This window comes from Sebastes umbrosus, chromosome 9, assembly GCF_015220745.1.
Source record: "Sebastes umbrosus isolate fSebUmb1 chromosome 9, fSebUmb1.pri, whole genome shotgun sequence".
NCBI classification, from domain to species: domain Eukaryota; kingdom Metazoa; phylum Chordata; class Actinopteri; order Perciformes; family Sebastidae; genus Sebastes; species Sebastes umbrosus.
The window spans coordinates 20,731,076-20,758,134 of NC_051277.1; the positions used below are offsets into that span (position 1 = coordinate 20,731,076).

Consider the following 27,059-nt stretch of genomic DNA (forward strand, 5'->3'; position numbering starts at 1 on the left):
TAACTCCAGTACAAGAGATAGATAGTTCAGTATGTACTAAAGTGTCTCTTTGCCTATGCAGAACCTCAGCCAGACTCCTGGAGACCAAAGCAGCTATTGCGTCCTCACAGTACAACACAGTAGCTGGAAAGAAACCCACAGCTGCCAAGAATCCTGCTGTGGTCCTTGCTCTTGATAGGGTAAACTCTGATGGAGCGATTTACTCATCAGGACAGATCCCATCTGTACCAAATGGAGCACAGCATGCAATGTCATCCACTGGCGCTGGAAAACCGTCCCTCTATGGGGCTTCACAAGGTTGGGACACTGTGAGGCGCATCTTTAACCCTCACAGAGGTGAGTGATAAACATCTACCTTCTAACTGCTTGATTAAATTAGAGATTCTGCCAGGTTGTCAATGAATGCCTATTAAATGTTTTTTTTTCAGGCTCAAACCACTTCTCCCATACGTCCAATCTGAACTTCCCATCCAACTCGCAGCACTTTGCACAAGTTCAGACGTCTGGCTACTCGCCTGCCCTGCAGAGGAAGAAAAACTCTGGCAGACCACGCGGCTGGATGACTGAGTCAGCAGCGCCCTCTGCTGCTGCAGTCTTTAAGGACAGGAACTTCACTGCTTCACATGAGCATGACAGACAGCCTCCGAATGGGCCTCATTCAATTCTAGTCAGACCCGACTCACACAAGAATAATACAGACAAGGTAATGTCATACTTGTGATTTCTTGCAAGAGGCATGAGCATGCATTTGTCTGAAGCTAAGTACTCTGTGTTCTTCATGTGCATCTGCATGTGCTTTACAGTAAATATTTTACTCCCCTAGCCGGCAAAGTCAGTGCGGTTCTTCACAGATGAAGACTCCCCTCCTCCAAGGCGTCGGACCGCCTCCTGGTCGTCAGGAAATCACGTTCCCTCCAACAGCCGCCCTGGCCCCCCTCTGTTAGAAGTGTGGGCCCCATCGCTCACGCTGGGAAGAGACGGACCAGGGATCATTCTCAAAGAAGGAAAAGCTCCTATTCTCAGGAAAGGCCTTGAAAATGCCAGTTCGGATCTAAATTTGAACCAGCAGAAACCAATATTGTCACAGCCGTCGCTATCAGCCGTGTCGGCTCAGTTCAGCCCCAGCAGGTACGTTGAATTTATCTGTTCGTCCTTGAAAATAAAAAGCATGTTAATTATCAGACAGGGTAGACTTGAAAGTTTTTCATTGATTTGACGGACTGGACAAAAACCTCTTTGCTTTATTTTTTTCCAGACACAGAGTGACCACAACGCATTTAGCCCAGACGGACTCAGAGCTCAGTCTGCTTCAAGGAGACCTCGTCCTCGTGCATAGGGCTCGACCCGATGGACGCGTTCTGGTTACTCAGGAGAGTAGCGGGCAGACGGGCTTATTCCACAGCATTGTTCTTCAAGCCCTCGAGAGGCTCAGCTGACTGCACTGTTATGTATATTTCTATATTCCACGTGTTCAAACTGCCAAATGACTTGAATGATCTGCTGAACAACAAGATGTGTGTTGAGGTCCAAAGGTTAATACTGCCATTGACAATCCTTTGTAGGAGGTGTTTATTTTTGTCCTGAATGCATATGAGAGTGTGGTTAAATCCTCCAGAGATATATAGTGTGTCCTTTAATGTATGTGCATGTTTGTTACACATGTACTATTATAAGACTTTACACAGAATCCCACCTAAAGACTGTTCCTTGTTTAATACCCATGTTACACACATTGGTGAGTGCCTTTGTCAAAACCCACAAAGAAACAAACTATATTTAAATATATTTAGAGAAATTATGAGGTAAAATATATGTACTGCCTATGTGGTAATAAACTATACATAAAAATGTTTTGTATTTTGGTGTATTTTAGATGTTAACTATAATCATTTAACTAACTACAGTACCATAATGGAGAAATCCTTGCTTGAATGCAAAAGTCCTGCATTCATATCTTCAAATACAAATTAAGATATATGAGTAAGCAAAGTTGGCCTAGCTGTTCTTGCAGCATGTTAAAATACTCATGCAAGAACTATTCTAGTATTACAGCAGAGTTAACCACTCCATATTATGTTTTGGGGGTTACCCTATGTTCTACATGTTAGCACTTATTCTGCAACCTGGCTGGCTGCAGCAAGGCTAGATTACCTACAACTAGAGGGGCCCCACTAGTTCACTGTGTGTCAACTGGTTTGTGGTCATTTAAATTTAAAAAAGTAATTGAAATTGTGCCACTAAAGCACAATTTCAGTTAACGTAATATATCAGGTATATATATTAAGGTGGAGCGTGCCTGATTTTATCTTGAAAAGGGTCACTTTGTCAAAATTAGGATTTTATACCAATATACTTTCTGTAATAGTACAAGTAGATACCAATATCTGGAGAATGACTGAAAGAGACATAGGCAAGCTTTCCAGCTTTCACAATACCGGCCTCAGAAAGATCATGAGGATATTCTTGCCTAGGAAGATTACAAACCATGAACTACACAAAACGACAGGGTGCTTGGACATGGAAACAATATTGATAAGAAGAAGATGGAGATGGCTTGGACATGTATTAAGGAATCCATCTGATGACATGACAGAAGTGGCATTGCGTTGGACACTAGAGGGAAAACGCAAAAGAGGGAGGCCCAAAACAACCTGGAGGCGAACCATCGAAGGAGAGATGAAGACGAGAGGATACAGCTGGAACAGCATTGAGAAGAAAGCAAACAACAGAGATGAGTTGAGATCCTTAGTCCTTGCCCATGTGCCAACCGGCGCAACAACGACCAAGTAGGTAAGTAAGTAAGATACCAATATCAATATTTGATGATTATAAAAAAAAGAAAAGAAAGTCAGAACATTGTATATTGGTGTTTAATTTTTCACATAAACACATAAGAAACAAACATTTTAGATGACAATCCTTTAAATTTCATTATTAAAGAGTTAGTACTGAGTGGGACATATTGCAGTTGAAAAATTAACTTGTTATTTTATGTCTTCATTTATGTAATGGAAGACACTGTTCCTAAATAACCTCAAGCATTGCTTTGGGTTAGTCTTTACTGCAATTTGTTGATAGCCTACTTATCTGTTCACATATACACAATACCAATATATCGGCAATTAGCTAATATCGGCCTGGCCGATTTTATTATCTGCCAATTTATCACATTTAGCAGACCTTGTCACCTTAACCATTAAAACAGTGACCCAACAGTTTTGTCTTCTGACAGATAACCTCTATAAACAAATGATGGCTGAAGTACTCGTTATGTCTTGTGATGCTCTGTTGTCTGTTCTCTGCTGACTTAAGGATAATGATTCACTTTACTATTTTTTCATGACTGCACTTATCTGTGTGTTTTGTATTAGTATGTATAAAGGCCTGACTATTTTTGTGTTTGGGGCTCACTTGTTTCAGTTCACTCAGGTGACTGTGCTTGTGAGTCCATCTGCAGATGCTTTTCTTATTAAATTTACTTGAAAGACAAGTTGTGACCTTGGCTTGTGTCTTGTTTTAATAGAAACTGCCACCACAATACTTCCCACCTTGGCCTATGTATGTCCCCAGTATATACATTGAAGCAGTCAGTGTGACCAGCCAGCTGAAGACCCTCCATCCACCTCCCTCTCCAGCGCATGCGCAGTGTGACGCAGCCCTGACAACAAGCTATCGGATGCTAGTCTGTCTCTGGTATGGGCGCTGCGCTGCGGATTCATCGGATAACCTAGAGTCAGATGAACAAAGCCTCACATATTTCACTGTCACTATACACATACTATAGCCGCCTTTCCGCGTTCTCACTATGCCGGTAAGTCGACCAGCCTGTCTGCATGTTTCTGTTGTTTGTTTGTAAGGGGTTCCTCCCTTCCTCCTCCTCCACCGACCTACCTCTCTGATGTGATGCTAACCGGGGTAGCATCGGTAGCTCACCAGTAGCCAACAAGGAAATGGTTGGTGGGTTTTGCCAAGGGGTTTTGCCAGTCACCACAAATCGAATTCGCGCGAAGTGTTAACAGCGTGTAGGGGTTTGACGTCAAATAATTTTCCAAATGTACCTTTGTCCATTTATTGTGCAAACCTTTACCTAAGCTAACGTCATCTTCAATGTTACTATGGTTAGCGTTTGCCTGCCTAGCAACCCAGCCAACGGTCAACCAGCCAACGCTCAACCAGATAACGGTCAAGCGACCAACGTTACTATGGTTAGCGTTTGACTGCCTAGCAATCCAGCCAACGGTCAACCAGCCAACGGTCAAGCGACCAACGTTAGTAAGGTTAGCGTTTGTCGGCCTGGCAACCCAGCCAACGGTCAACCAGCCAACGCTCAACCAGATAACGGTCAAGCGACCAACGTTACTATGGTTAGCGTTTGACTGCCTAGCAATCCAGCCAACGGTCAACCAGCCAACGGTCAAGCGACCAACGTTAGTAAGGTTAGCGTTTGTCGGCCTGGCAACCCAGCCAACGGTCAACCAGATAACGGTCAACCAGCCAACGGTCAACCAGCCAACAGTCAGCCAGATAATGGTCAAGCGACCAACGTTACTAAGGTTAGCGTTTGCCTGCCTAGCAACCCAGCCAACGGTCAACCAGATAACGGTCAAGCGACCAACGTTACTAAGGTTAGCATTTTCCTGCCTAGCAACCCAGCCAACGGTCAACCAGATAACGGTCAAGCGACCAACGTTACTAAGGTTAGCGTTTATCTGCCTAGCAACCCAGCCAACGGTCAACCAGATAACGGTCAAGCGACCAACGTTACTAAGGTTAGCGTTTGCCTGCCTAGCAACCCAGCCAACGGTCAACCAGATAACGGTCAAGCGACCAACGTTACTAAGGTTAGCGTTTATCTGCCTAGCAACCCAGCCAACGGTCAACCAGATAACGGTCAAGCGACCAACGTTACTAAGGTTAGCGTTTATCTGCCTAGCAACCCAGCCAACGGTCAACCAGATAACGGTCAAGCGACCAACGTTACTAAGGTTAGCGTTTATCTGCCTAGCAACCCAGCCAACGGTCAACCAGATAACGGTCAAGCGACCAACGTTACTAAGGTTAGCGTTTATCTGCCTAGCAACCCAGCCAACGGTCAACCAGATAACGGTCAAGCGACCAACGTTACTAAGGTTAGCGTTTGCCTGCCTAGCAACCCAGCCAACGGTTAACCAGATAACGGTCAAGTGACCAACGTTACTAAGGTTAGCGTTTGTCGGCCTGGCAACCCAGCCAACGGTCAACCAGATAACGGTCAAGCGACCAACGTTACTAAGGTTAGCGTTTGTCGGCCTGGCAACCCAGCCAACGGTCAACCAGATAACGGTCAAGCGACCAACGTTACTAAGGTTAGCGTTTGTCGGCCTGGCAACCCAGCCAACGGTTAACCAGCCAGCGGTCAACCAGATAACGTTCAAGCGACCACAGTTACTAATGTTAGCGTTTTCCTGCCTAGCAACCCAGCCAACGGTCAACCAGATAACGGTCAAGCGACCAACGTTAGCTAGCTTGTTTAGCTATACATGCCCTTATGTCCATGTTGTTTAACTGGAATTGTACATAATTGTACATAACTTAGCTTCTGCAGGAAGGACAGCTGAAAACACCGGACACTGAGTACAAATATAATATCACTATCATGTGCAATACTACTTTTTACATTCTCATGTGCAATATCACTGTTCATTGTGTGCAATATTAATGTGCAATATTACTTATTTTTCTGTTGGTAAGCTTACTTTACCTTTTTTATTTTACTTATCTTATTTACTCATTTTACTAAATGTATCTTACTTAATTGTTATTCTATTAAACACTGGTGCTAGAAATAGTACTTTTTTATTTTATAACTTGTTGTAATTTTTGTTGTGTTTTTGAGCAATCTCTGGTACAAGAATTTCCTTCGGGATTAGTAAAATTCGATCTTATCTTAACGTTACACCCTATGGCATAACAATACCTTATCAATGTCCGGTTTTTCTTTTTTTTCAGAGCAATAAGCTTGAGAAACCTGACAAGCAGGAGGGGAATGATAACGTCAAGGTGGTGGTGAGATGTCGTCCCCTCAACCAGAAGGAGAAGATGATGAGCCACAGACAGGCCGTCACGGTGGACGAGCACCGTGGGACCATTACAGTCAACAAACTGGAGACTCCCCATGAGCCTCCCAAGACCTTCACCTTTGACACCGTGTTTGGACAAGAAAGCAAACAGCTGGATGTCTACAATCTCACTGCCCGCCCCATCGTTGACTCAGTATTAGCGGGATACAATGGTAAAAATTAATGTGACATAACATATGATTTTTAATTAATAAACCATTACTGTAAATGTGCATCATCTGTGTAATGACTGCATCAACTGAGGCATTTTAACACACACTCAAACATGCACTTAGTAGCCTCTAATAAATCTAACCCTCAACTTTGTGTTTTCATTATTAACAGTAATATAATAACTACTATTATTAATTGTATCTTTAATATTCATGTTCTACACCAGCACTGGCACTGTGATTTTATGCTCTGTTGTCCAATTTCAGGCACCATTTTTGCATATGGGCAAACTGGCACCGGAAAAACATTCACCATGGAGGGTGTGAGAGCAGTGCCAGAACTCAGAGGGATAATCCCAAACTCCTTTGCTCATGTTTTTGGTCACATTGCCAAGGCAGAGGGTGACACAAGGTAAGAGAGCAATCAATCAGCCAACATTCAGTAAAATAAGCCAAATATATTTTGTCAAGGCACATAATTAGTCCAGTTCCCAGTGTGTACATCAGCGCCAAATTAAGTGTACTGAAGCAAGAGTTTCATCTGAATGGACTGTTATGAGTCTTACTGAATTAAAGACAAGCGTTTGTTTATCGCCCTGCAAGTAAGAATACCACCTATTCAAAGATGGCTTCTTTGAGAAAGACAAAATTGTAAATAACAAATAATGGTGGAGAGGGTTGTGCATTTCTAATTTTACTGAAGTGAGGGAGCTCATGTATTTTCAGAAAATACCAAGTATTTAAAAAACTGATTATCATCTGTTAAAAGGATTGTGAAAGTTTAGCCCACTCACTTTCAGATATTTATTTTGATTAGACTGCTTATGGGAGGCATTTTTTCTGTTTTAGGTCTTATTAGCAGAATCAAAGACTCCATGTAAACAGAGTTCTTTTCAAGGGGCACAAGTATCATGAGTGAAAGATGTATTTACAAAGCCTGTTTTGCCATTTGTTGCTTTACAGTTCAGCATTTATCTGACTTTAAATACACATTTAACTTCTACAGGTTTTTGGTTCGTGTTTCGTACCTGGAAATTTACAATGAGGAAGTGCGAGACTTGTTGGGCAAAGACCAGATGCAAAGGCTAGAGGTAAAATGATGTTTAAAACCAACACTAAAACATAGAGTTCAGTGATTCATATCAAAACTGTTTTGCAAGATCTGTCATAAAAGGAAATGCAGTCATTTTTTTTAAACAGGAAAACAAGCAGAGGATGACTGAACAAATTTGCTTGTATTAACTGTTTGATGCTGATGACAGGAGTTTTTCATAATATAGTTTCATTTTTTCCTCACAGGTGAAAGAAAGACCAGATGTTGGCGTGTATATCAAAGACCTCTCTGGTTACGTCGTGAACAATGCCGACGACATGGACAGGATTATGACGCTGGGCCACAAAAATCGTAAGCAGAATAACTGACAGCATGGAGACAGAAATACATAGTAATATATATATATATATATATATATATATATATATATATATATATATATATATATATATAATGATAATAATAGTAGATTTCTTTATTCAAAATCCAGTGCATGCAAACTATTAAGCAATGGGCTTATGTGCAAAGAACACTTGTGCATACTTTGCAGCTTGCTTGAATAGAGAGTGCAGAGATAATCATTTAAAAAAAAAAAAAAAAAAAATCTAATTTTAGCTCAAATCTTAAGTCAATTTTATTTGTATTGCCCAAAATCACAAATTTTCCATAGGGGGCTTTACAATATGTACTGGATAGGACACCCTCTGTCCTTTACAGTACGACCCTCTCATCGGATGAGGAAAACTCCCCCCAAAAAACCCTTTTAACAGGGGAAAAAAATGGAAGAAACCTCTGGAAGAGCAACAAAGGAGGGATTCCTCTTCCAGGATGGACAGATGTGCAATAGATGTTGTGTGTACAGAGGAGTAACAACATAATGAAAATACAACTTAGACAATCCATATGACGAAAAATGAATACATATAATGTGAACATATATGAGAAGATGGATCCACAAGGATGTCATGCAGCTTCCAGGCGTCACCAAACAGAGAGCCTGAGCAACATGACCTCCTCACCACCATGTAACCTAGAGAGAGGACCAGATTTTTGTTTTTATTTCACAGTTGCTTTGGTAATGTAAACGTATGTTTCCCAAGCCAATAAGCCCCTTAAGCCCTTTTAAAGTTCATAAGTATGTTATACACACTCATATGAGTCATATTGTCTGATCAAATGATGTTTCACTGTGTTTAGGGTCTGTCGGTGCCACAAACATGAATGAACACAGCTCCCGTTCTCATGCTATCTTCACCATCACCATCGAGTGCAGTGAGAAGGGTGTGGATGGAAACCAGCATGTGCGCATGGGAAAGCTTCATCTGGTTGATCTTGCAGTATGTATCCATGGCCAGAAATGTTTGAGAAAAAATAAATTACTTCCTAGAAAATAAGATGATACAGATGCAACTAGGATATATGCCATATCGTCCACAAACCATCTGACCACCACCAATTAATCTGCCACCCTACCCCTACAGGGCTCCGAGAGACAGGGCAAAACTGGAGCCACAGGTCAGCGTTTAAAGGAAGCAACAAAGATCAACCTCTCTCTCTCCACGCTGGGTAACGTCATCTCTGCTCTGGTGGACGGCAAGAGCACACACGTGCCCTACAGGAACTCTAAACTGACCCGTCTGCTGCAGGATTCACTGGGAGGAAACTCCAAGACCATGATGGTAGAGTGAAAGTTTGAAAAGTGCATGCGTCTTAGAGTTGCACAACAAACTGAAGTGTTCTAAGCAACAAATGCTTCATTTCAGAGAGCAATAAATGTGCTTATTGACATTTTTTAAGCATTTTGTCATACTCGACTTTGACATTATGATTTTTTCATCACTTTTTAAATGACATACTTCTCCCCACCAGTGTGCAAATATAGGCCCTGCAGACTATAACTATGATGAGACCATCAGTACCCTGCGCTACGCTAATAGGGCTAAAAACATCAAGAACAAAGCCAGGATCAATGAGGATCCTAAGGATGCTCTACTGCGCCAGTTTCAGAAGGAGATTGAAGAGCTAAAGAAGAAACTGGTGGAAGGTAATGAGCCAGGCAGTAAAATAATCATGCCGATTATTTATTTTTTTAGACTGACTTGTGTTGTTTTAAAACATTTTGTGCGATTCTAGGTGAAGAGATCTCTGGCTCAGAGGGCAGTGGATCAGAGGAGATGGATGAAGGTGATGATGAAGGAGGGGTGGCAGGAGAAGGCCGCAGGAGAAGGAGAGGTAAGAATTTGTGATTAACGCACACACGGATGCAAGTGTGCATTAGAGCAAATTACTGAAAATGTGTTGATGCAATCTGCATAAGCCTGTGGGGAGTGTTTTGTCATGCAGTGGTTTAACATGTGGTTTGTGTAAATGGTTGGATACATATCCGTATCATTTTTGTATATCTGGTTTTATCTCTTGTCAACGTGTTAATTTTAATATGAGTCAGCATTCAGTTTCTCAGAAATGATCATGCTGAAGTTGCTTTTAGGTCACTAGTTAGGCTCTACTCTTCATTAAAAGTTTTCCATAAACATAACACTGTTGTCATTTAGGAGTTTCCCTTGTATTCTCACCTTTTACCCTGCTTGGTTTTTGAGAGGAAGTAGAAAAGTAGAACAAGCATAATTAGGTCAACACATTATGTTGCAATGCTGACAGGAATGTTCAACGATGTTTTATATTGGTTGTTTTTTAATATTTTCCAGTTGATACTATTATTCTTTCCAATACTGTATTATTAGCTTTCTCTGAATTAATAATAACCAAATCATTCAGCTTCTATGAGGATGGTGCTGTGCTGTATCTACAATTCGCATGTGTGTGCCTGCAGCTGCGTCATTTGTTAGACCTACATAAAGCACCAACATTTTGCTTCAATCTCTGACGGCTCTCTACCTCTACGTGTTTCTCACTCTGGGCTTTGGTGGGAGGGATGCTTCCTCTGCTTCTTTTTCAGACAGTAGCAGCAGCAGCAATAGCTCAGAATTTGCCTGCTGCTCCTCAGGGCCACCCCCCACTGAGGATAAACCTCATAATAGTGAGTTGGAGCAGCACTCTGCTCTACCAACCCACCTGCCCACAAACTTAAGCCCTTTTCACACATGCAACGCGTAAAATTGCTGGTTTTTAATGTAAATGTAAGGCAGTGTTTTTGGCGTTTATACTAAGCTCCTCTATACGGAAAAATTCCATGCTGAGTCGGTCACTCGTGACCAATCTAGATTTTCTTCATACCCTGGTGGAATCGCTGCCGGAGGGTATAAATTTGCAAAAAAAATGACACCAAGGATTAAGAGTGTATCAGTTCTTATACTGTGCAGGCTGTCTAACTGATTAGAAAGCAGATTTTGCAGCTGATTGACTGTTTATCTCCATGACTTGATTGCTGAGTGCAGACAGTGCTTTGGGAGGCTTGCCCCCACTTATGCACCCCCAGTAGTTGTCAAAACACCCTGTAGCTCCCCTCGAGAAATGTTCCTTATCAAGTTTATCATAAATGAAATATGACAGAGGACTGTGCTGTCTGTCAGCGGCTAGACTGCTTTACTTAAAAAATGGAAAAGATTTCAAAGTTTCTCTCTTCAATTCCAATTTTGCTTACTGCATGCGGTTTGTAGCTTAAACTGGTTTTCTGTTTATATTTAGTAAACAGTTTGCATAAATGAAAGTGGAAAATTGAGAGCAACTTGACTAATGTGTTTGAGTGTGGTCATATTTTTTTTTTGGATGGTAGTGCTGTATATGTATGTAGGTGGTTTTCTTGGGGTTTTTGTTTTTTTTATGATGTCATCTACTGCTTTGGTTCAATCATTCGTAGTATTTCCTCCTTAAAGGGGGTGTGAAATTGTGCAACTGTTTGAATTTTCACATTTGAATACAACAGGCCTGCATGAAAATTTGATAGACCTTAACATCAGCAAGCCCAATTCTGTTTACCTTTTTGTAAGATTATCTATTTATTTCAGTACAATTTTAGTGGTATTTGGTAAAAAGTTATTTTCGACATATTGGCAAGTGATTAGCTTTTGCCTCAGAATCAGAATCTGGCTTATTGCCAACTAGGTTTCACATACAAGGAATTTGCTTTGGTGAATTGGTGCATTACATGAACATAGTAAGAGAAAAGAAACTTAAAAATAAAAGTAAATACAAAGTCAGGAAATATATAGAACAGAAGAAAATTACAATAGAAATACGAAAATAATTCTATGAAATAAAAAAATATGTACAATATATCAGGATTAAAATGAAAGCTGTTTAAAAGATTATTACAATAAAAATATGAAACAAATACTATAATTCCAGGATTGTAATCCATTTTTTTTCTTCAGGAGTTATTTTATTAATATATAATTTTTGGGCCTTATGCCTTTGATCGTACAGACAAAATAGAGAGATGACAGGAAATGAGAGACAGGCGCCTTAACCACTAGACCACCAGGGCTCCCCCCTTTAAAAGATTTCTTAACATCTTTTCTATGTGTCACATGTATCCCATAATTGTCCATCACCATTTCACACTATGTGTTATAAATACCGATCCAGATCCAAATGCAGATTAAAATTGCTACGTATTTTCTATTATTAAAATAAAATGTTTTTTTTTTTTAATTAATAACTTTAGAGGGTTGTGCAGCCAAGGTAGAAGGAGGTATGTGATCTCTTTCAGTTTACATTTCATTATTGATTCAGGAATTCACAGAAGAGGTTTTTTTTATTGAACCAAAGTAAATCAACTTTTTGGTAACCTTCTCTGTTAATGTTCATTTAATTGACTCAAGCTGTTTAAGGTCGTGAGTGGGCAAATTGCCAGAGCAAATTTTTCCCAGAGCATTTATGGATTACAGTGCATGTGTGAAAGGGGCTTAATACTTTCCCTGTGTCTGTGCCACTCCTGTAGGCTCACATCCATATCCCTCCACTACTACTGACCATGTCCCAAATATTTTACATGGAAATGATTGCGAAGGTTCCTGGTGTGCAAGTGTTGATAAGGATGTCTTGGGACAGATCCATGAATTTAAATGGGACCGTTACACCAATCCTTCCAAAGAATTGGCACAGTCTAATGTCAAATTTCTCCTACTTTTTTCCTAGCATTGTTTCGATATCATAGACTGGTTCTGCATGGCGATTTCATATCCTCAGATTCAGGCTCCAAGTCTGCCAGGCTTTTTTGTGTAGCATCTGTAACTCCTGTCCCTCAAAGATGTAATTCACCCACATCATGTTTCATTATGTGAAGTGATGTTTCTTTGTTTTTTTTACCTCACATCTATCCACTGTCAAATTTCCTATGGCATTTTGATATTATTAGTGAAACTTCTCTTTCTCTTGTTTGACTTGTCTTTCTCCCACTCCTTGTCCCATATGTGGTGTTCCCATATGTGGTGTTCCACTCTGTAGAGTCATAAGACTTTCGAGATCACTCTGTAATGTGTTTCTCTCTGTCTCTCTCTCTCCTCCTCCTGGTGCAAATGCCGCCTGTCTGACTTGCTATACACCTCTTAATTCAAGAAGAAAGAGGTTGGTGTAAGAATCTACATAGTCATACTGTCCTGTAGCACTGGTATCTCTACTCGCACAAATTACCCAGATGGCCGCTGTGTTTCAGTAGCTTTCACTAACTCTGACTAATCTGATAACGGAGGTTTATTTTATCATCGCTGTTAACATTTTTGTCTGTCCATATACGACTACCACCCATGTGTCTCGTGTTCTCATTTCCATAGCCACCAAGTCATTAAGAGAATCCTGCACTTTATATAGTTTCCCCTTATTTTCAAATGTTGCTTACACTAACAATTATTCAATACTGTGCATTAGCAAGTCAGAACTTTGCGCTGCTGGATCTCACTGGCACTCAGTCTTAGTGTTAATTTAACTTCTGTAGTGCAAATGTATGCTCTAAAACCGCACATATTAAATAATACTAATGCTGATTAAAGACCACAGTATTGAATGAATTAATCTGCATTTAGATCATTGTAACCTATATGCAGGCAAGTAAGTTGGTATAGGAAGATGCATCTAAAGCAACCTGTCAATTAAAGACACAATGGTTTCCCGTGTGTCTCTCTCAAGGGAAGAAGAAGGTTTCCCCAGACAAGATGGTAGAGATGCAGGCAAAGATTGAAGAGGAAAGGAAGGCCTTGGAGGCTAAGCTGGACATGGAGGAGGAGGAGAGGAACAAGGCAAGAGCGGAGCTAGAGAAGAGGGAGAAGGACCTTCTGAAAGCCCAGTAAGTTAACTTTTTTAATTGCGGTATTCATGATGATACAAAACAAATAATGTGTAATGTCTCCTTTAATTGTTAGTGGATGTGGTAATGTAGCTTGATGCCTGGTCCACTTCTAACCCCTTAGGCAAGAGCATCACCTTCTGCAGGACAAATTGTCGGCCTTAGAGAAGAAGGTGATCGTGGGTGGGGTGGACCTCTTGGCCAAGGCTGAGGAGCAGGAGAAGCTTTTGCAGGAGTCCAACAATGAACTGGAAGAACGTCGCAGGAGAGCGGAGCAGCTGCGGAGGGAGCTGGAGGAGAAAGAGGTGAGGATAAATGACCAAAAAACGACCAATTGAACTACCAAATACTTCACTTAGTGGATCAGCTGATGACAAGCATGGCTGATTTCAGTGATGATGCTTTTTTCCACTGCGGGAATTTTATGACTCTGTAGCGCAAATGCCTTAATACTTGCACCGAAATATGTGATGTAAACACAGTAATTGGTACACAGATGAATTAGATTGATTACGCTCCCTTCAGGCTATCAGAAATGATCAGTATTTAGACAATAGACATGTAAAATGAGTATAAAGAGTACTTACTTAGTCATTCATGCTGTTTTCATTCTGATTACACGGATGTGGGCATTAGTTACATCATATTGAAAACTCCAGACACTGTCATGCTGTAACTGTAGTGAAGTTAAAGTTGTAACCAAATACTGTGTCTACCGATCATCCTGGAGTTAAATGCTTGATGCTGTATTTGTTTGTTTGCTAAGATGTCTTAAGTAAAAAATGAAAGAACAATTTGACCGAAATAAATAAATAAGACGGCGTTCGATCCCCAGCTCCTTCAGTCCGCATGTCAAAGTGTCTTTGGGCGAGACACTGAAACCTAAAATGCTCCCAAAGGCTGCGCCATCAGTCTATGGATGTGTGTGTGAATGAGCATTTAGATCGGATCCTGATGAACAGTTTGGCACCTTGCATGGCAGCCTCTGCCATCAGTGTATGAATGTGTGTGTTTGAATGGGTGAATGCTGACGTGTCGTGCAAAGCTTTTTGAGTGGTAAAAGACGAGAAGGCGCTATATAAATGCAAGTCCATTTACCATGAACAATTTGACTTCCGAAATTAGAATAGTACTATCATTAGCCACATATCAGCCATCTACATCTCTGCCAAAAGGAAGGTTGGTGGCAAGATATGACATCAAAATCTACATGAGATATCCTGTTAGGTGTCTGCTACCGTTCTTCTACTGCCGTCAAACTCAACACTAGCTTGATTCACATTGTGGTTGGAAAATATGGTTAAAAGATAATACTCACTCTCTCACTTTCTCTGTGTTCAGAGAAATGCCAAGGGAACTTGTGTCATTTCAGTTCAAAGTGATGCAAACCTCAGGATATGAAAACAATTTGTTACACACAAAAACAGTTATTTAGACATTATTTTGGCTTCTGCCCTTTATCTATGTAGGTTCTTCACAGTCATTACCACAGACTACATCTTGCTTGCTGCTGCATAATCCCTAATCCCTCTCACTCTTAAAACAGCAAGAACGTCTGGACATAGAAGAGAAGTACACTAGTTTGCAGGAGGAGGCTCAAGGAAAGACCAAGAAGCTGAAGAAAGTATGGACCATGCTGATGGCTGCCAAATCAGAAGTAAGCATAACATAAAAGAGCAACACTCATCAACATTCATACAGCACATAGGATCATTTGCCCCAAGACTCTTATGAGAGACTGAATTTCTATAGAAAATACAAAAAAAATTATTCACTCAGAGCTTGAACTGATACGTTATGAAACGAAACAAAATCAACCCTTTAGTCTTGATTGATCAGGGGAATGAAACAAATTGATCCCTTGGTTGCTGCGTGTTTTGTCTGTTAGATGGCAGATCTGCAGCAAGAGCACCACAGAGAGATCGAGGGCCTCCTAGAGAACATCCGCCAGCTGAGTCGAGAGCTGCGGCTCCAGATGCTCATCATAGACAACTTTATTCCCCAGGAATACCAGGTGTGTATGTGTTTGTGTACTTCCATTTGTAGCACTACGACTCTATCTGATTTTCAGTGTTTTGCCTTTGCTAAATACCTATGACTTGTATTGTTCTCTTGCATCAGTACATTCAAGGAAGAGGCATGAAATAAAACAATCTGCTTTGGTCACTGACAGACTATTTAGGTTGTGTTGGAACGGTTCATTTTCATCCATATAGCTGTTTTTTCTATTATGTGATTAATAACCCGACACAAGCTCCTGGCAGAGAAGCAGTTAATACAATTGATCCACTGACAATCAATATAAATAAATGCATTATAAGATTCATGTAGTAACATATGCTTAGGTTTTTTTCTTTTATGTAAAGAACCTCATGGACCTGGCTTATACATCACTCACACCCTCACAAACCTACCAAATTATGAGCATGTAGCAGGCTGCACACATTGTACAAACACATTGGACCTCCCTCCAGAGGGAGAGGAGGCACACAGTGACACAGAATATGCTTCAGTTAACAACATTTTTAGATTTTTGCAGGTTTTAAATGTAAATAGAAAAACCTTAAAATGCACACACAAACAACAGCTATAAAAAAAACTGCAAAAGCGAAGCAAACTTTTTGCGCATACAAAGTCAATGCAAGGACACAAATCTCAACGCTGACAGGCTTTCACACGGCGTTCGACTCGCGCAACAATTTCGTGTCGCCTGGCGCAAATTTGTGTCATTTATTTAAATGTTTCAACTCAAGCGAGAAATTTGTCTGACGCTATCTCGCAAAAGCCTCCCTGCGTTGAGATTCTCCTCCTTTCGTCATTGACGTCGAGACGTTGTTGAATGGAGGAAAAAAAACTATTGTAGTCGTCTGTGGGCACCCAGAGCTCTACGATAGTACCTCTACCTCTAGACTGGATGAAAATCTATGTGGATAAATGTGTGTGTATAAACCACAGACTGTCTATGGTATAAGCAATAACGTCGCTGTCGTATGCATACCTAGATGGCGTTATTTTTTTGCTTAGCCTAGCCCTGATTAAGAAAACAAGCATTTTAAAAGTTGTTTGCTTGTCGTCTTGCGGACAGACCTGACAAAGCATGAATTCAGACTTTTTACACATCGGCATCATTATGTAGTTAATTTGGCATCCTTTTGATCCATTTATTGCAATTAAATCACGACAAAATCTGTTTATTTTGCGTTCATACCGCTGTAGTAAACTAGATTGATTCAGCCGACTTGTGACTTGCTAGATACAGTGAACACAGCTTGATGCGCCTTCAGATGTTGTTATGAATCCAGACACGACGGTGTGTGGTTTTCCGACGTATCTGGGACTTCCACAACATGTAGAAAGCAGCAATAGTGGTTATTTTGGCCATTGTTGATGAAACATTGGAGGTAATCCCGTCCTCCTCTCCGGCAGGCCTAATAAACACAACAATGTTGCGTCTAAAAACGCGTGGAAAATGCCAGCTGTGTTCATCCATTTGCCCAAGGTGCTGGGAGGTTGCGCTCCTGTTGCGCCTGCTGTTACTAAGCAACCAAAACCTGCGCGCTGTGATGGCGATTGTGTCGATTTGTCTGTGTCAGGTTGGCTGACCTTTCAACTGGATGTTGTGACGTTCTCGGACAGAAAGTGTGAAGCAAGTAAAATAGTCTGTGGGACAGATCATAAAGCTTTGGGTAGCCCTGCAATAAAATGATTAACTTTTCCATATTTACAGTTGACTGATATTTACCTGATAAAGAAAAGATATCTGCTGGCTGTGATTTGTTGTCGTCACATGACAAGCGATGCGCGCTGCAGCGTTCCAAAAGTTGAACAATTTTAATTATATAATGGGCGCTTTGGAACAGTTTGGTTTTGAGTGCGACAATGTGCAACAATGGATTTGAGGCCGCAAAAAAATGTGCATGTGAACGGCCCCTTTGGGGGACTTTTGCATCAGTGACAATGTCTGTCCTTGCTTCTAGTTTTTTTTAATTTTCTCATGTTTTCCTGTGTAGGAGATGATAGAGAATTACGTGCACTGGAATGAAGACATTGGAGAATGGCAGCTGGTGAGCTCACTTTGCATAACTCATGCACACACTACAACTTAAAGGTGCAAACTGAGTTAAGGACTACTTCTCAGTGATGTGTGTCTTTGTTCTATGTCTCATGCTTTTCAGAAATGTGTGGCATACACTGGCAACAATATGAGAAAACAAACCCCTGCTCCAGACAAAAAAGAAAAAGATGTGAGTTCTTTGCACGTTTTTTTGTTCCTACCTGAGATTGTTTTTGTGTAATGGCTGATGTAATGCTTTATGATGTATTGTTGACCTCTCTCTTCTTCTGTCCCTGCCTCCTGTAGCCATTTGAGGTGGATCTTTCCCATGTGTATCTGGCCTACACAGAGGAGAGCATGCGGCAGTCACTGATGAAACTAGAGAGACCCAGAACCTCTAAAAGTGGCAAGAGTGGCCGACCCAAGACTGGGCGCAGGTAATCTACTTTCTACACAGACAGCCTGAAGCTTCACATCCTGTTAAGCATTACTGATGCACCAGTCCACTGTGTAGTTTCTCCTCAGTCTTTGGCCTGTACTTTTGTCATTTCAAGAATCACTTATGCAGATGTGATTTAATGCACTTTCAAGTACACTTAGGCACGTATGCATCTCTGTTGCTCAGATTACAAATCTGATTGAATCTATCTTGGTTTCCTGGGGCTACATGCTAGAATGAAGTCAGCCCTCTTCCAGTCCACCGGGTGCTGGTTATGCACCTGAAGCTGTAACTATAACTTGTACAGTTTAGCAGTTAAGTAAACAGTTTAGAAGGCTAGCTAATAACTATCAGTCTAACTTACACAAACACATGGATGACTCGCGTGGATTTACTATAAACGAGTCTTCGCAGACTCTCTTTGATACGGCCCCCTCACCCATACAGATCATTGAGTGGTTGTTCCGATCAGAGATCTGATAAATGCTTCAACAGAACTTTTGACGCCTTCCGTTTGACCGTACACAATAAACTTGTGAGCTGTTTTTTTTTTTTTGCTGTTACATAACGTGTGAAAGGGGCGGGAGATGGCTGATTTCAGCGTAATTTCGATATCACGTCAGCTGCCATTTTCACAGGGGAATATCTTGTAAATGTCCAATTCCACGGACTGTTCACCAGTGCAGTTACACTTAAGAGGGGTAAAGATTGTTTATGCATCTTAGAGACACTGATGCATTAATATCTTCTCAACATTGGGAAGTGGTTTGAATAATCAGATTACAATCCGTGTTTCTTGGTTTGCATTTTCACTCTGCTTTTTTTTATATTGGATCGTTATCTGATGCCCTGGTTCTGTGGTAATTTGTTAACACTCTTACCGGTTATCTGCAACTTCCCTTGCTCGTAAAATGTTTGCTCCTTGCGATTAACCCTGTTTTTCTGTACTTGAGTTACACTACATCATACTACGATGAGCAAACAGAAGAGTTATTGGTTGTGGATGTTTGGTCGCTCTGTATAATTAGTCTGCTGGTATTTATAGAATGTCGATATGAAGCATTAGCATGATGGTATTTGCTGTGATCATGATATACTGTTATTCTAAGAAATGAAAAGGCTGAAAGTTCCCCGAAGTCGTTGATTACACTAATCGTGTACCTATCTCCACACAGGAAAAGATCTGCAAAGCCAGACGCTGTGATCGAATCCCTTCTGCAGTGAAGACGCCGTAGAGGAGAGCTTGGTTTCTCTGCAACTTTTGTGTTACTTTAGGAAAAGAAGTCATTAGTCTAGTCTGAAGAATTTATTGTCAAACATTATTTAAAAGATTATCTGAATACACTGTATAGCTGGTATGGTTTTAAATGTGAAGGAGCTGCACTATGATAGGATTAAGACCTCTTGGCCAAGAGGACTTGTTATTTGTTATAGTGTTAGACTTCTCTGTGGATGTCCAACATTTTAATGTTGCTTTGGAACACATTTCAGTGGCAGCAGCTACTGTTTGAATTCTTTTACCTAAGCATCTCTAGCATTAAGGAAGAATTTACCATAAACCTATTTCACTTGCAACATCATTGGTTTTGAAAATGACCAACACTCTGAAAGAAGATGCTGAAAATAGAGTTGTGGACATGAACTATAAACTGCATTCATATCCTCTGAAATTTGTTGAGTGTATTTAACACACCGTGGGCCATATTTAAACCATCTATGGCACATGGTCTAAAGTGCATGGCGCAAGTGCATTTAGGGCGTGTCCAACTCCACTTTTGCTAGTTAAACGGCGCATAATCTGCACGCAAAGTAAGGCGCGAGGGGCTAAGTGATTGTATTTAGTCTCTTAATTAATCGTAGGTGTGTTTTGGGCGTAAAAGTAATCAAACCAATCTGAGCGTCATCGCTCATTCCCATTAAAAGCCAGGTGCTCCTGCACAGCAAAATTGGAGAAGCGAGTGCTTTTCTGATGAGGAAACCGATCTGCTCAAAGTGCACAATGTGAAAATGCGTGAGCAGATGTACGGCATCCTAGGTGGGTGGACCCTCTGCCTCCCAATCCTCCGTCCCATCAACAACTCCATGTGACTGCATATGAGCAAATGCACCTATTACCTATTTAACCGGTGCAGGTTAAATTCATTATATGATAATGAGCACTAAGCTAAATATGATAAACATGTATAACTTTAAAGTAGCCTACATCCACACTCTTACACACAGAAGAGAGGGATGATGAGAGGAGACGCCACAGAGGTGTGTGTGCACCGTGATCTCTCCATGCAGGGGCGGAGCAGAGTGCTGTCCTGTATTTCCTGTATCTAACCGAGGAGGAGGAGAGCTGCTCCGCGTCCCTGTGTGTGTAAGAAGCAGAGTGTACGCGTGTTGTGAACCAGCCTGTGTATGCGCATCTTATTATCTGAACAATGCGCCCTTTAAATAGCAGGAAAATACAGCGCCAGACTTTATATACCAGGCTTTTGTTGTTCAGTGGCTTTCTGCTTCCTCAAGATAGCAATGCGGCAACCATGCTGCTGACCACACCTCATTTTAAGACCAACACGCCCATGGACGCACGGATGTACACAAGTACACGTGCTACTTTCACAACGTGTGCGCTGGACGTGGAAACGACAACTGCGTCGGTCTGAAATTAGCAATGACAGTTGCCCTAAGTGTTTTGCGATGAATACCACCCCGAATAAGTTGTAACTTCTGTGTTACTGATTTCCTGCTATGTGAGAAACTGATTTATGTTAAAACGGCCCTGCTGGTGTGAATACATTATAATTGAATTCTAATTAAGGGTGTATTTTCACCAAAATTAAAGCAAATGATTCTACTCTGAGCACAAGCTGCAGCCTTAGTGTTTCTTCCAATTGAATACAATAAATCATTAACGTGGAGAGAGAAAAAAAAGGATAAACACTAATGTGGAGGGAACTAGGAGAGGAGGGTATATAGTATCAAGTATGTGACTTAAAAGTGCATTTTATAGAAGCATATGGGCATGCATGCCGGCCAGCTCTTATGTTAGTGCCATTCGCTAATCTAAGCAAGTTATCTTTTTTTAATTTATTTTCAAAAGTCAGAACCCTTTATGTTATATTGAAATACACCTTACATACTGTACGCCTCAGTTTAATGCACTAGTAAGAGTTTTTTTGTGTGGAGATAATTCAATTGTATGATGTTCTGTAGTGGAGGCAAACTGACTTTTATTTTGTATCATAATGTATGTCAAATGTTTACATCCATCAAACTCCTGGATATTTTATTTATTAAATTATTTTACACGTTTATCTCACAATATTGTTGCTCTTTCTCTGCGATATTCCTAGTTGTTTATTGGTGCTTTTAAAAATAGGGTTTTTAATGCCACGTATTCTATCTTTTTAATTGAATCAGTAAAACCCAGTAAGTAATTGTTGTCTAAAAAGTGGCCTCATGTTCAAAAGTCTTGTTCTTCAGTGTGAAACAGCTGTTACTGGTTGACTGGACAGTTCTACTGAGAGTGAGGCTGATACTTAAAACATTATAAGCAGGCAGTAATGAAAAATATTGACTTTAACAACAAACCACTGTGCCATTATAATTTATTGATGTATAAATATGAATAATACAAAAATAGGATATGAAGGAAAATAAATATGCCGTTTTACAATAAATAGAAATAATTTATATTTAACATGTGTTACTTAAATAAATAAGACATATCACATATCACAGATCACTCCTAATAATTCATCCATGTTTTGTTGCGTTGTTGATTGCTTGAGCTAAACAATTTTTGATATCTTCCAGGAACTTGTTCATGCAAGGTCTTGTCCAAGCTGGGTCCAGGTGACAGTTGACTTCTTTCTGCATTTAAATAATTATGACAATATTAGTTTTAAGCACACAGAGATGTAGCTGAACATATGTTTGACATTAAAAAGCATATTCATTGTTAGAACAGATGCATTTTAGAGTCACTGTAAACCATTTGAAATTTCATTTATGAACTTTAGTTATGGACTAAAAAGCATGTTCAATCACATTGAATTCCTCTTTACCAGCTTGTTGTACTGAACCAGCTGTCTTATGAGTGTGGTTACATTCCCATACACAGTCTTTGACAGTTTGGTTTTTTTTATTTCTGTTGAATTTTTCAGAGACTTCTCAGCCAAACAGAAGAACTCAGTCTGTGAAGAGAAAGACACAATTAGTAAAGGCATTTAACAAGCTGGAGTTAAGTTAAGAAAGCTTCATCTTGAGGAGTTCACAAGTTCCCATGCAAAGTGTGGAAACCACATATGTCAGACAAATATCATGTGTACAATAATCACAACAGTTAGAAAAGGTTTCCAACATACCGTACATGTTGGGAAGCCATCTGGTATTACTCCTGGCACTGTGAAATTCAGCTCCTTCAATGACTAGATGAGATGTATAAGTCAGTATATTATAAAACAAACAAACCAACCACATGTAGTTTAGTAGTTTTCTTACCTTCTTATGCAGGAGGTTGTTGACTGTATCGTTTATGGCAGTCAGCCAGTATTTTGGACTAGGAGTTGTTGGTGCAGGAGTTGTTGTTGGTAATGCGTAGACCATCACGGCCATCACGGCCATCATCAGTGTCAGACTTTGAATGTTCTTCATGTCTTTTAGAGAGACTGTGAGCTAGCACTGTCAGGTTGAGCAGAAAAGTTGAATACCCCACATACTCTGTGTTGCCACTTATATATGTCGTCACCGTGCTGACACTCAGTGATACCACAGGAAGAAAACACCAAATAAGGGCCAAAGGATGATTTGTATCAGTTTTACTACTATGTTCCACGCGGTGCTGGCCGTTATTACTAAGTATTACCTGCTAATTCCTTATCAGTAACGCTCTCACCACAAATTGCTGGTCATGACCTACTCTTAACATCTGATGAAGGTTGTCCTAATGTGTAAGGATGGAAAAAGACAAAGATGCTGTCATTTTTTTTCAATAATGTCTTCACAGATGAATTTAACACTTGTCCTTTTTCACACTGGACAAGTTGACTTGTTTCAACAGAAAATCACAGGTAGAACTGATGAAATGAATGATGACCCGGTTTCTTTAAAGTGTGTGACAGTGAGCCAGGAAGCAGACATTATTAATGTCATTAATATTATTAGAAGCACCTGTGCTTGTTACGTCAACATGTCTGCAGTGAGTAGGCACGTAGGAAATCTATATCCCACACATTAGGAAGAGGAAACTTTATATACCAGGCTTTTGTGGTTCAGTGGCTTTCTGCTTCCTCAAGCTAGCAATGCGGCAACCATGCTGCTGACCACACCTCATTTTAAGACCAACACGCCCATGGACGCACGGATGTACACAAGTACACGTGCTACTTTCACAACGTGTGCGCTGGACGTGGAAACGACAACTGCGTCGGTCTGAAATTAGCAATGACAGTTGCCCTAAGTGTTTTGCGATGAATACCACCCCGAACAAGTTGTAACTTCTGTGTTACTGATTTCCTGCTATGTGAGAAACTGATTTATGTTAAAACGGCCCTGCTGGTGTGAATACATTATAATTGAATTCTAATTAAGGGTGTATTTTCACCAAAATTAAAGCAAATGATTCTACTCTGAGCACAAGCTGCAGCCTTAGTGTTTCTTCCAATTGAATACAATAAATCATTAACGTGGAGAGAGAAAAAAAAGGATAAACACTAATGTGGAGGGAACTAGGAGAGGAGGGTATATAGTATCAAGTATGTGACTTAAAAGTGCATTTTATAGAAGCATATGGGCATGCATGCCGGCCAGCTCTTATGTTAGTGCCATTCGCTAATCTAAGCAAGTTATCTTTTTTTAATTTATTTTCAAAAGTCAGAACCCTTTATGTTATATTGAAATACACCTTACATACTGTACGCCTCAGTTTAATGCACTAGTAAGAGTTTTTTTGTGTGGAGATAATTCAATTGTATGATGTTCTGTAGTGGAGGCAAACTGACTTTTATTTTGTATCATAATGTATGTCAAATGTTTACATCCATCAAACTCCTGGATATTTTATTTATTAAATTATTTTACACGTTTATCTCACAATATTGTTGCTCTTTCTCTGCGATATTCCTAGTTGTTTATTGGTGCTTTTAAAAATAGGGTTTTTAATGCCACGTATTCTATCTTTTTAATTGAATCAGTAAAACCCAATAAGTAATTGGTGTCTAAAAAGTGGCCTCATGTTCAAAAGTCTTGTTCTTCAGTGTGAAACAGCTGTTACTGGTTGACTGGACAGTTCTACTGAGAGTGAGGCTGATACTTAAAACATTATAAGCAGGCAGTAATGAAAAATATTGACTTTAACAACAAACCACTGTGCCATTATAATTTATTGATGTATAAATATGAATAATACAAAAATAGGATATGAAGGAAAATAAATATGCCGTTTTACAATAAATAGAAATAACTTATATTTAACAGTCTTGATTTGATCCTGGACGTGAACAGCATGCGATATCTCTCAGGAATTTGTTCATGGGACGTCTCCCCCAAGCTGGGTCCAGGGAACAGTTGACTTTTGTCTGCATTTAAATAATTATGACAATATTAGTTTTAAGCACACAGAGATGTAGCTGAACATATGTTTGACATTAAAAAGCATATTCATTGTTAGAACAGATGCATTTTAGAGTCACTGTAAACCATTTGAAATTTCATTTATGAACTTTAGTTATGGACTAAAAAGCATGTTCAATCACATTGAATTCCTCTTTACCAGGTTGTTGTACTGAACCAGCCATCTTCCGAGTGTGGTGACATTCTTATCCACAGTCTCTGTCAGATTGGCTTTTTTTATTTTTGTTGAAGTTTGCGGAGACTTCAGAACCTCCTCAGCCAAACAGAAGAACTCAGTCTGTGAAGATAAAGACTCAATTAGTAAAGGCATTTAATAAGCTGGAGTTAAGTTAAGAAAGCTTCATCTTGAGGAGTTCACAAGTTCCCATGCAAAGTGCGGAAACCACATATGTCAGACAAATATCATGTGTACAATAATCACAACAGTTAGAAAAGGTTTCCAACATACCGTACATGTTGGGCCGTTCGCTGGTGTTACTGCCTCCACTGTGAAATTCAGCCGCTTCAATGACGTGATGAGATATATAAGTCAGTATATTATAAAACAAACAAACCAACCACATGTAGTTAAGTAGTTTTCTTACCTTGTTATGCAGGGCCTTGGCTAATCTGTGTATTTCATTCAGCCAGTATTTTGGAATAGTAGTTGTTGGTGCAGGAGTTGTTGTTGGTAATGCGTAGACCATCACGGCCATCATCAGTGTCAGACTTTGAATGTTCTTCATGTCTTTTAGAGAGACTGTGAGCTAGCACTGTCAGGTTGAGCAGAAAAGTTGAATACCCCACATACTCTGTGTTGCCACTTATATATGTCGTCACCGTGCTGACACTCAGTGATACCACAGGAAGAAAACACCAAATAAGGGCCAAAGGATGATTTGTATCAGTTTTACTACTATGTTCCACGCGGTGCTGGGCGTTATTACTAAGTATTACCTGCTAATTCCTTATCAGTAACGCTCTCACCACAAATTGCTGGTCATGACCTACTCTTAACATCTGATGAAGGTTGTCCTAATGTGTAAGGATGGAAAAAGACACAGATGCTATCATTTCAACTGTCATTTTTTTTCAATGTCTTCACAGCTGAATTTAACACTTGTCCTTTTTCACATTGGACAAGTTGACTTGTTTCAACAGAAAATCACAGGTAGAACTGATGAAATGAATGATGACCCGGTTTCTTTAAAGTGTGTGACAGTGAGCCAGGAAGCAGACATTATTTATGTCATTAATATTATTAGAAGCACCTGTGCTTGTTACGTCAACATGTCTGCAGTGAGTAGGCACGTAGGAAATCTATATCCCACACATTAGGAAGAGGAAACTTTGACTGACAGAAACAATTCCTGTCAGCTTCAGTTTAATTTTTACTCTCATTCTTATATTACAGAATAATTATATTATTATTGAAATACAGTAGTTTAACAAAAAAAGACTAAAAATAATGTTACTTAAAATGATTGAAGTAAGAGGTGAAAAAACAGACTAGTTAAGATAAGATAAGATTAACCTTTATTAATCCCTGGAGGGAAATTCAGGTGTCAAAGCAGCAACATCAGCAAACAGAGTGAAACACAGTAGAGGTACAGGTATACAAAAAAATAAATAAATAAATAAATACAGCTATAAAAGTTACAGAGTGAATGGGTGAACATAGTGTGTACAGTCCGTCAATAAATAAATGTAGTATGTACAATAAATAAATGTAATATGTACATATGTGCAGTCTATAAAGTGGTATATAGGATGTATAGTGTAAAGTAAGTGTAATGTGCGCCAGTGGTTAGAGTCCATGATGGTTGCAGATAGTGCATGTTTAGAGTTCTTAAAGTCCTATTAGTTCTCATATGGGGGTCAGCCTTGGTTGTGGAGCCTGATGGCTACCAGCATTAAAGACTGACCCAAGTTGAGGAGTACTTAATTGAAATTGCAATTTTGGTTCATTAAACAAGACAGAAGCTCAGTTTGAATACTAATGAGTTACTGGAAGTTTAAGCTGAACTTGAGTTCATATCTCTAACACATTCACATCTCCACATTTTACATACACTGAAGAAGAGCCCCATCTTCAGGTGATATTTGTAACTTATCACAATATTCACACCAGTGCAGTTTATTTAAAGACGCACCCGAACCACAGGACAGGTAGAGATGCTCCAAATAATCATGTTCTTTCACTTTTGTGTATTTAGAAAGTTGTAATGTTAAACTCCAGAATACAAATGTTTCATAAAAACATATGAGTTTATGAAATATAATCCATTGCTAAAGAAAATATGTGGTTCCCAACCTTTTTGTCTTGTGACCCCTTCACGAAAAATCTGTGTTTGGTCGGGTCCTCTTGTCATGTTTCATGTTGTTAGCGGTTCCACTAAA

At 39.9% G+C, this 27,059-nt stretch overlaps 2 protein-coding genes and 1 long non-coding RNA gene across 11 annotated transcripts in view; 2 read left to right on the forward strand and 1 right to left on the reverse strand.

The window, feature by feature from the left end:
* The window catches only part of sh3rf2 (SH3 domain containing ring finger 2), a 19,323-nt gene extending 17,473 nt beyond the window's left edge, over positions 1-1,850 (forward strand). For both annotated transcript variants that reach the window (XM_037779297.1, XM_037779298.1), the window contains 4 exons: positions 62-336; positions 429-703; positions 824-1,128; positions 1,256-1,850. In XM_037779297.1, coding sequence (XP_037635225.1) covers positions 62-336; positions 429-703; positions 824-1,128; positions 1,256-1,436 — 1,036 coding nt within the window. In that variant the 3' untranslated portion in view covers positions 1,437-1,850. The remainder of the gene's footprint in view (positions 1-61; positions 337-428; positions 704-823; positions 1,129-1,255) is intronic.
* LOC119493833 overlaps positions 1-4,290 on the reverse strand; it is a 15,105-nt gene extending 10,815 nt beyond the window's left edge. For all 4 annotated transcript variants that reach the window (XR_005208031.1, XR_005208033.1, XR_005208030.1 and 1 more), the window contains exon 1: positions 3,892-4,290. This is a non-coding gene — a long non-coding RNA (uncharacterized LOC119493833). The remainder of the gene's footprint in view (positions 1-3,891) is intronic.
* kif3a (kinesin family member 3A) lies at positions 3,621-21,366 on the forward strand. 5 transcript variants are annotated; one of them, XM_037779303.1, is made up of 19 exons: positions 3,621-3,811; positions 5,989-6,271; positions 6,539-6,683; positions 7,278-7,362; positions 7,571-7,676; positions 8,523-8,662; positions 8,807-9,004; positions 9,195-9,369; positions 9,459-9,557; positions 10,282-10,362; positions 12,843-12,851; positions 13,410-13,566; positions 13,691-13,871; positions 15,113-15,223; positions 15,455-15,580; positions 17,577-17,630; positions 17,742-17,810; positions 17,927-18,057; positions 19,235-21,366. In XM_037779303.1, the coding sequence occupies exons 1-19, from the start codon at positions 3,806-3,808 to the stop codon at positions 19,281-19,283; spliced, it is 2,205 nt and encodes a 734-aa protein (XP_037635231.1). In that variant the 5' UTR covers positions 3,621-3,805; the 3' UTR covers positions 19,284-21,366. The 5 variants fall into 5 exon arrangements, with proteins under 5 accessions (XP_037635231.1, XP_037635227.1, XP_037635228.1 ...); XM_037779299.1 differs by lacking the exon at positions 10,282-10,362 and having other exon boundaries at positions 3,623-3,811; XM_037779300.1 differs by lacking the exon at positions 10,282-10,362 and having other exon boundaries at positions 3,623-3,811; positions 12,846-12,851.
* The last annotated feature ends 5,693 nt before the right edge of the window (positions 21,367-27,059 follow it).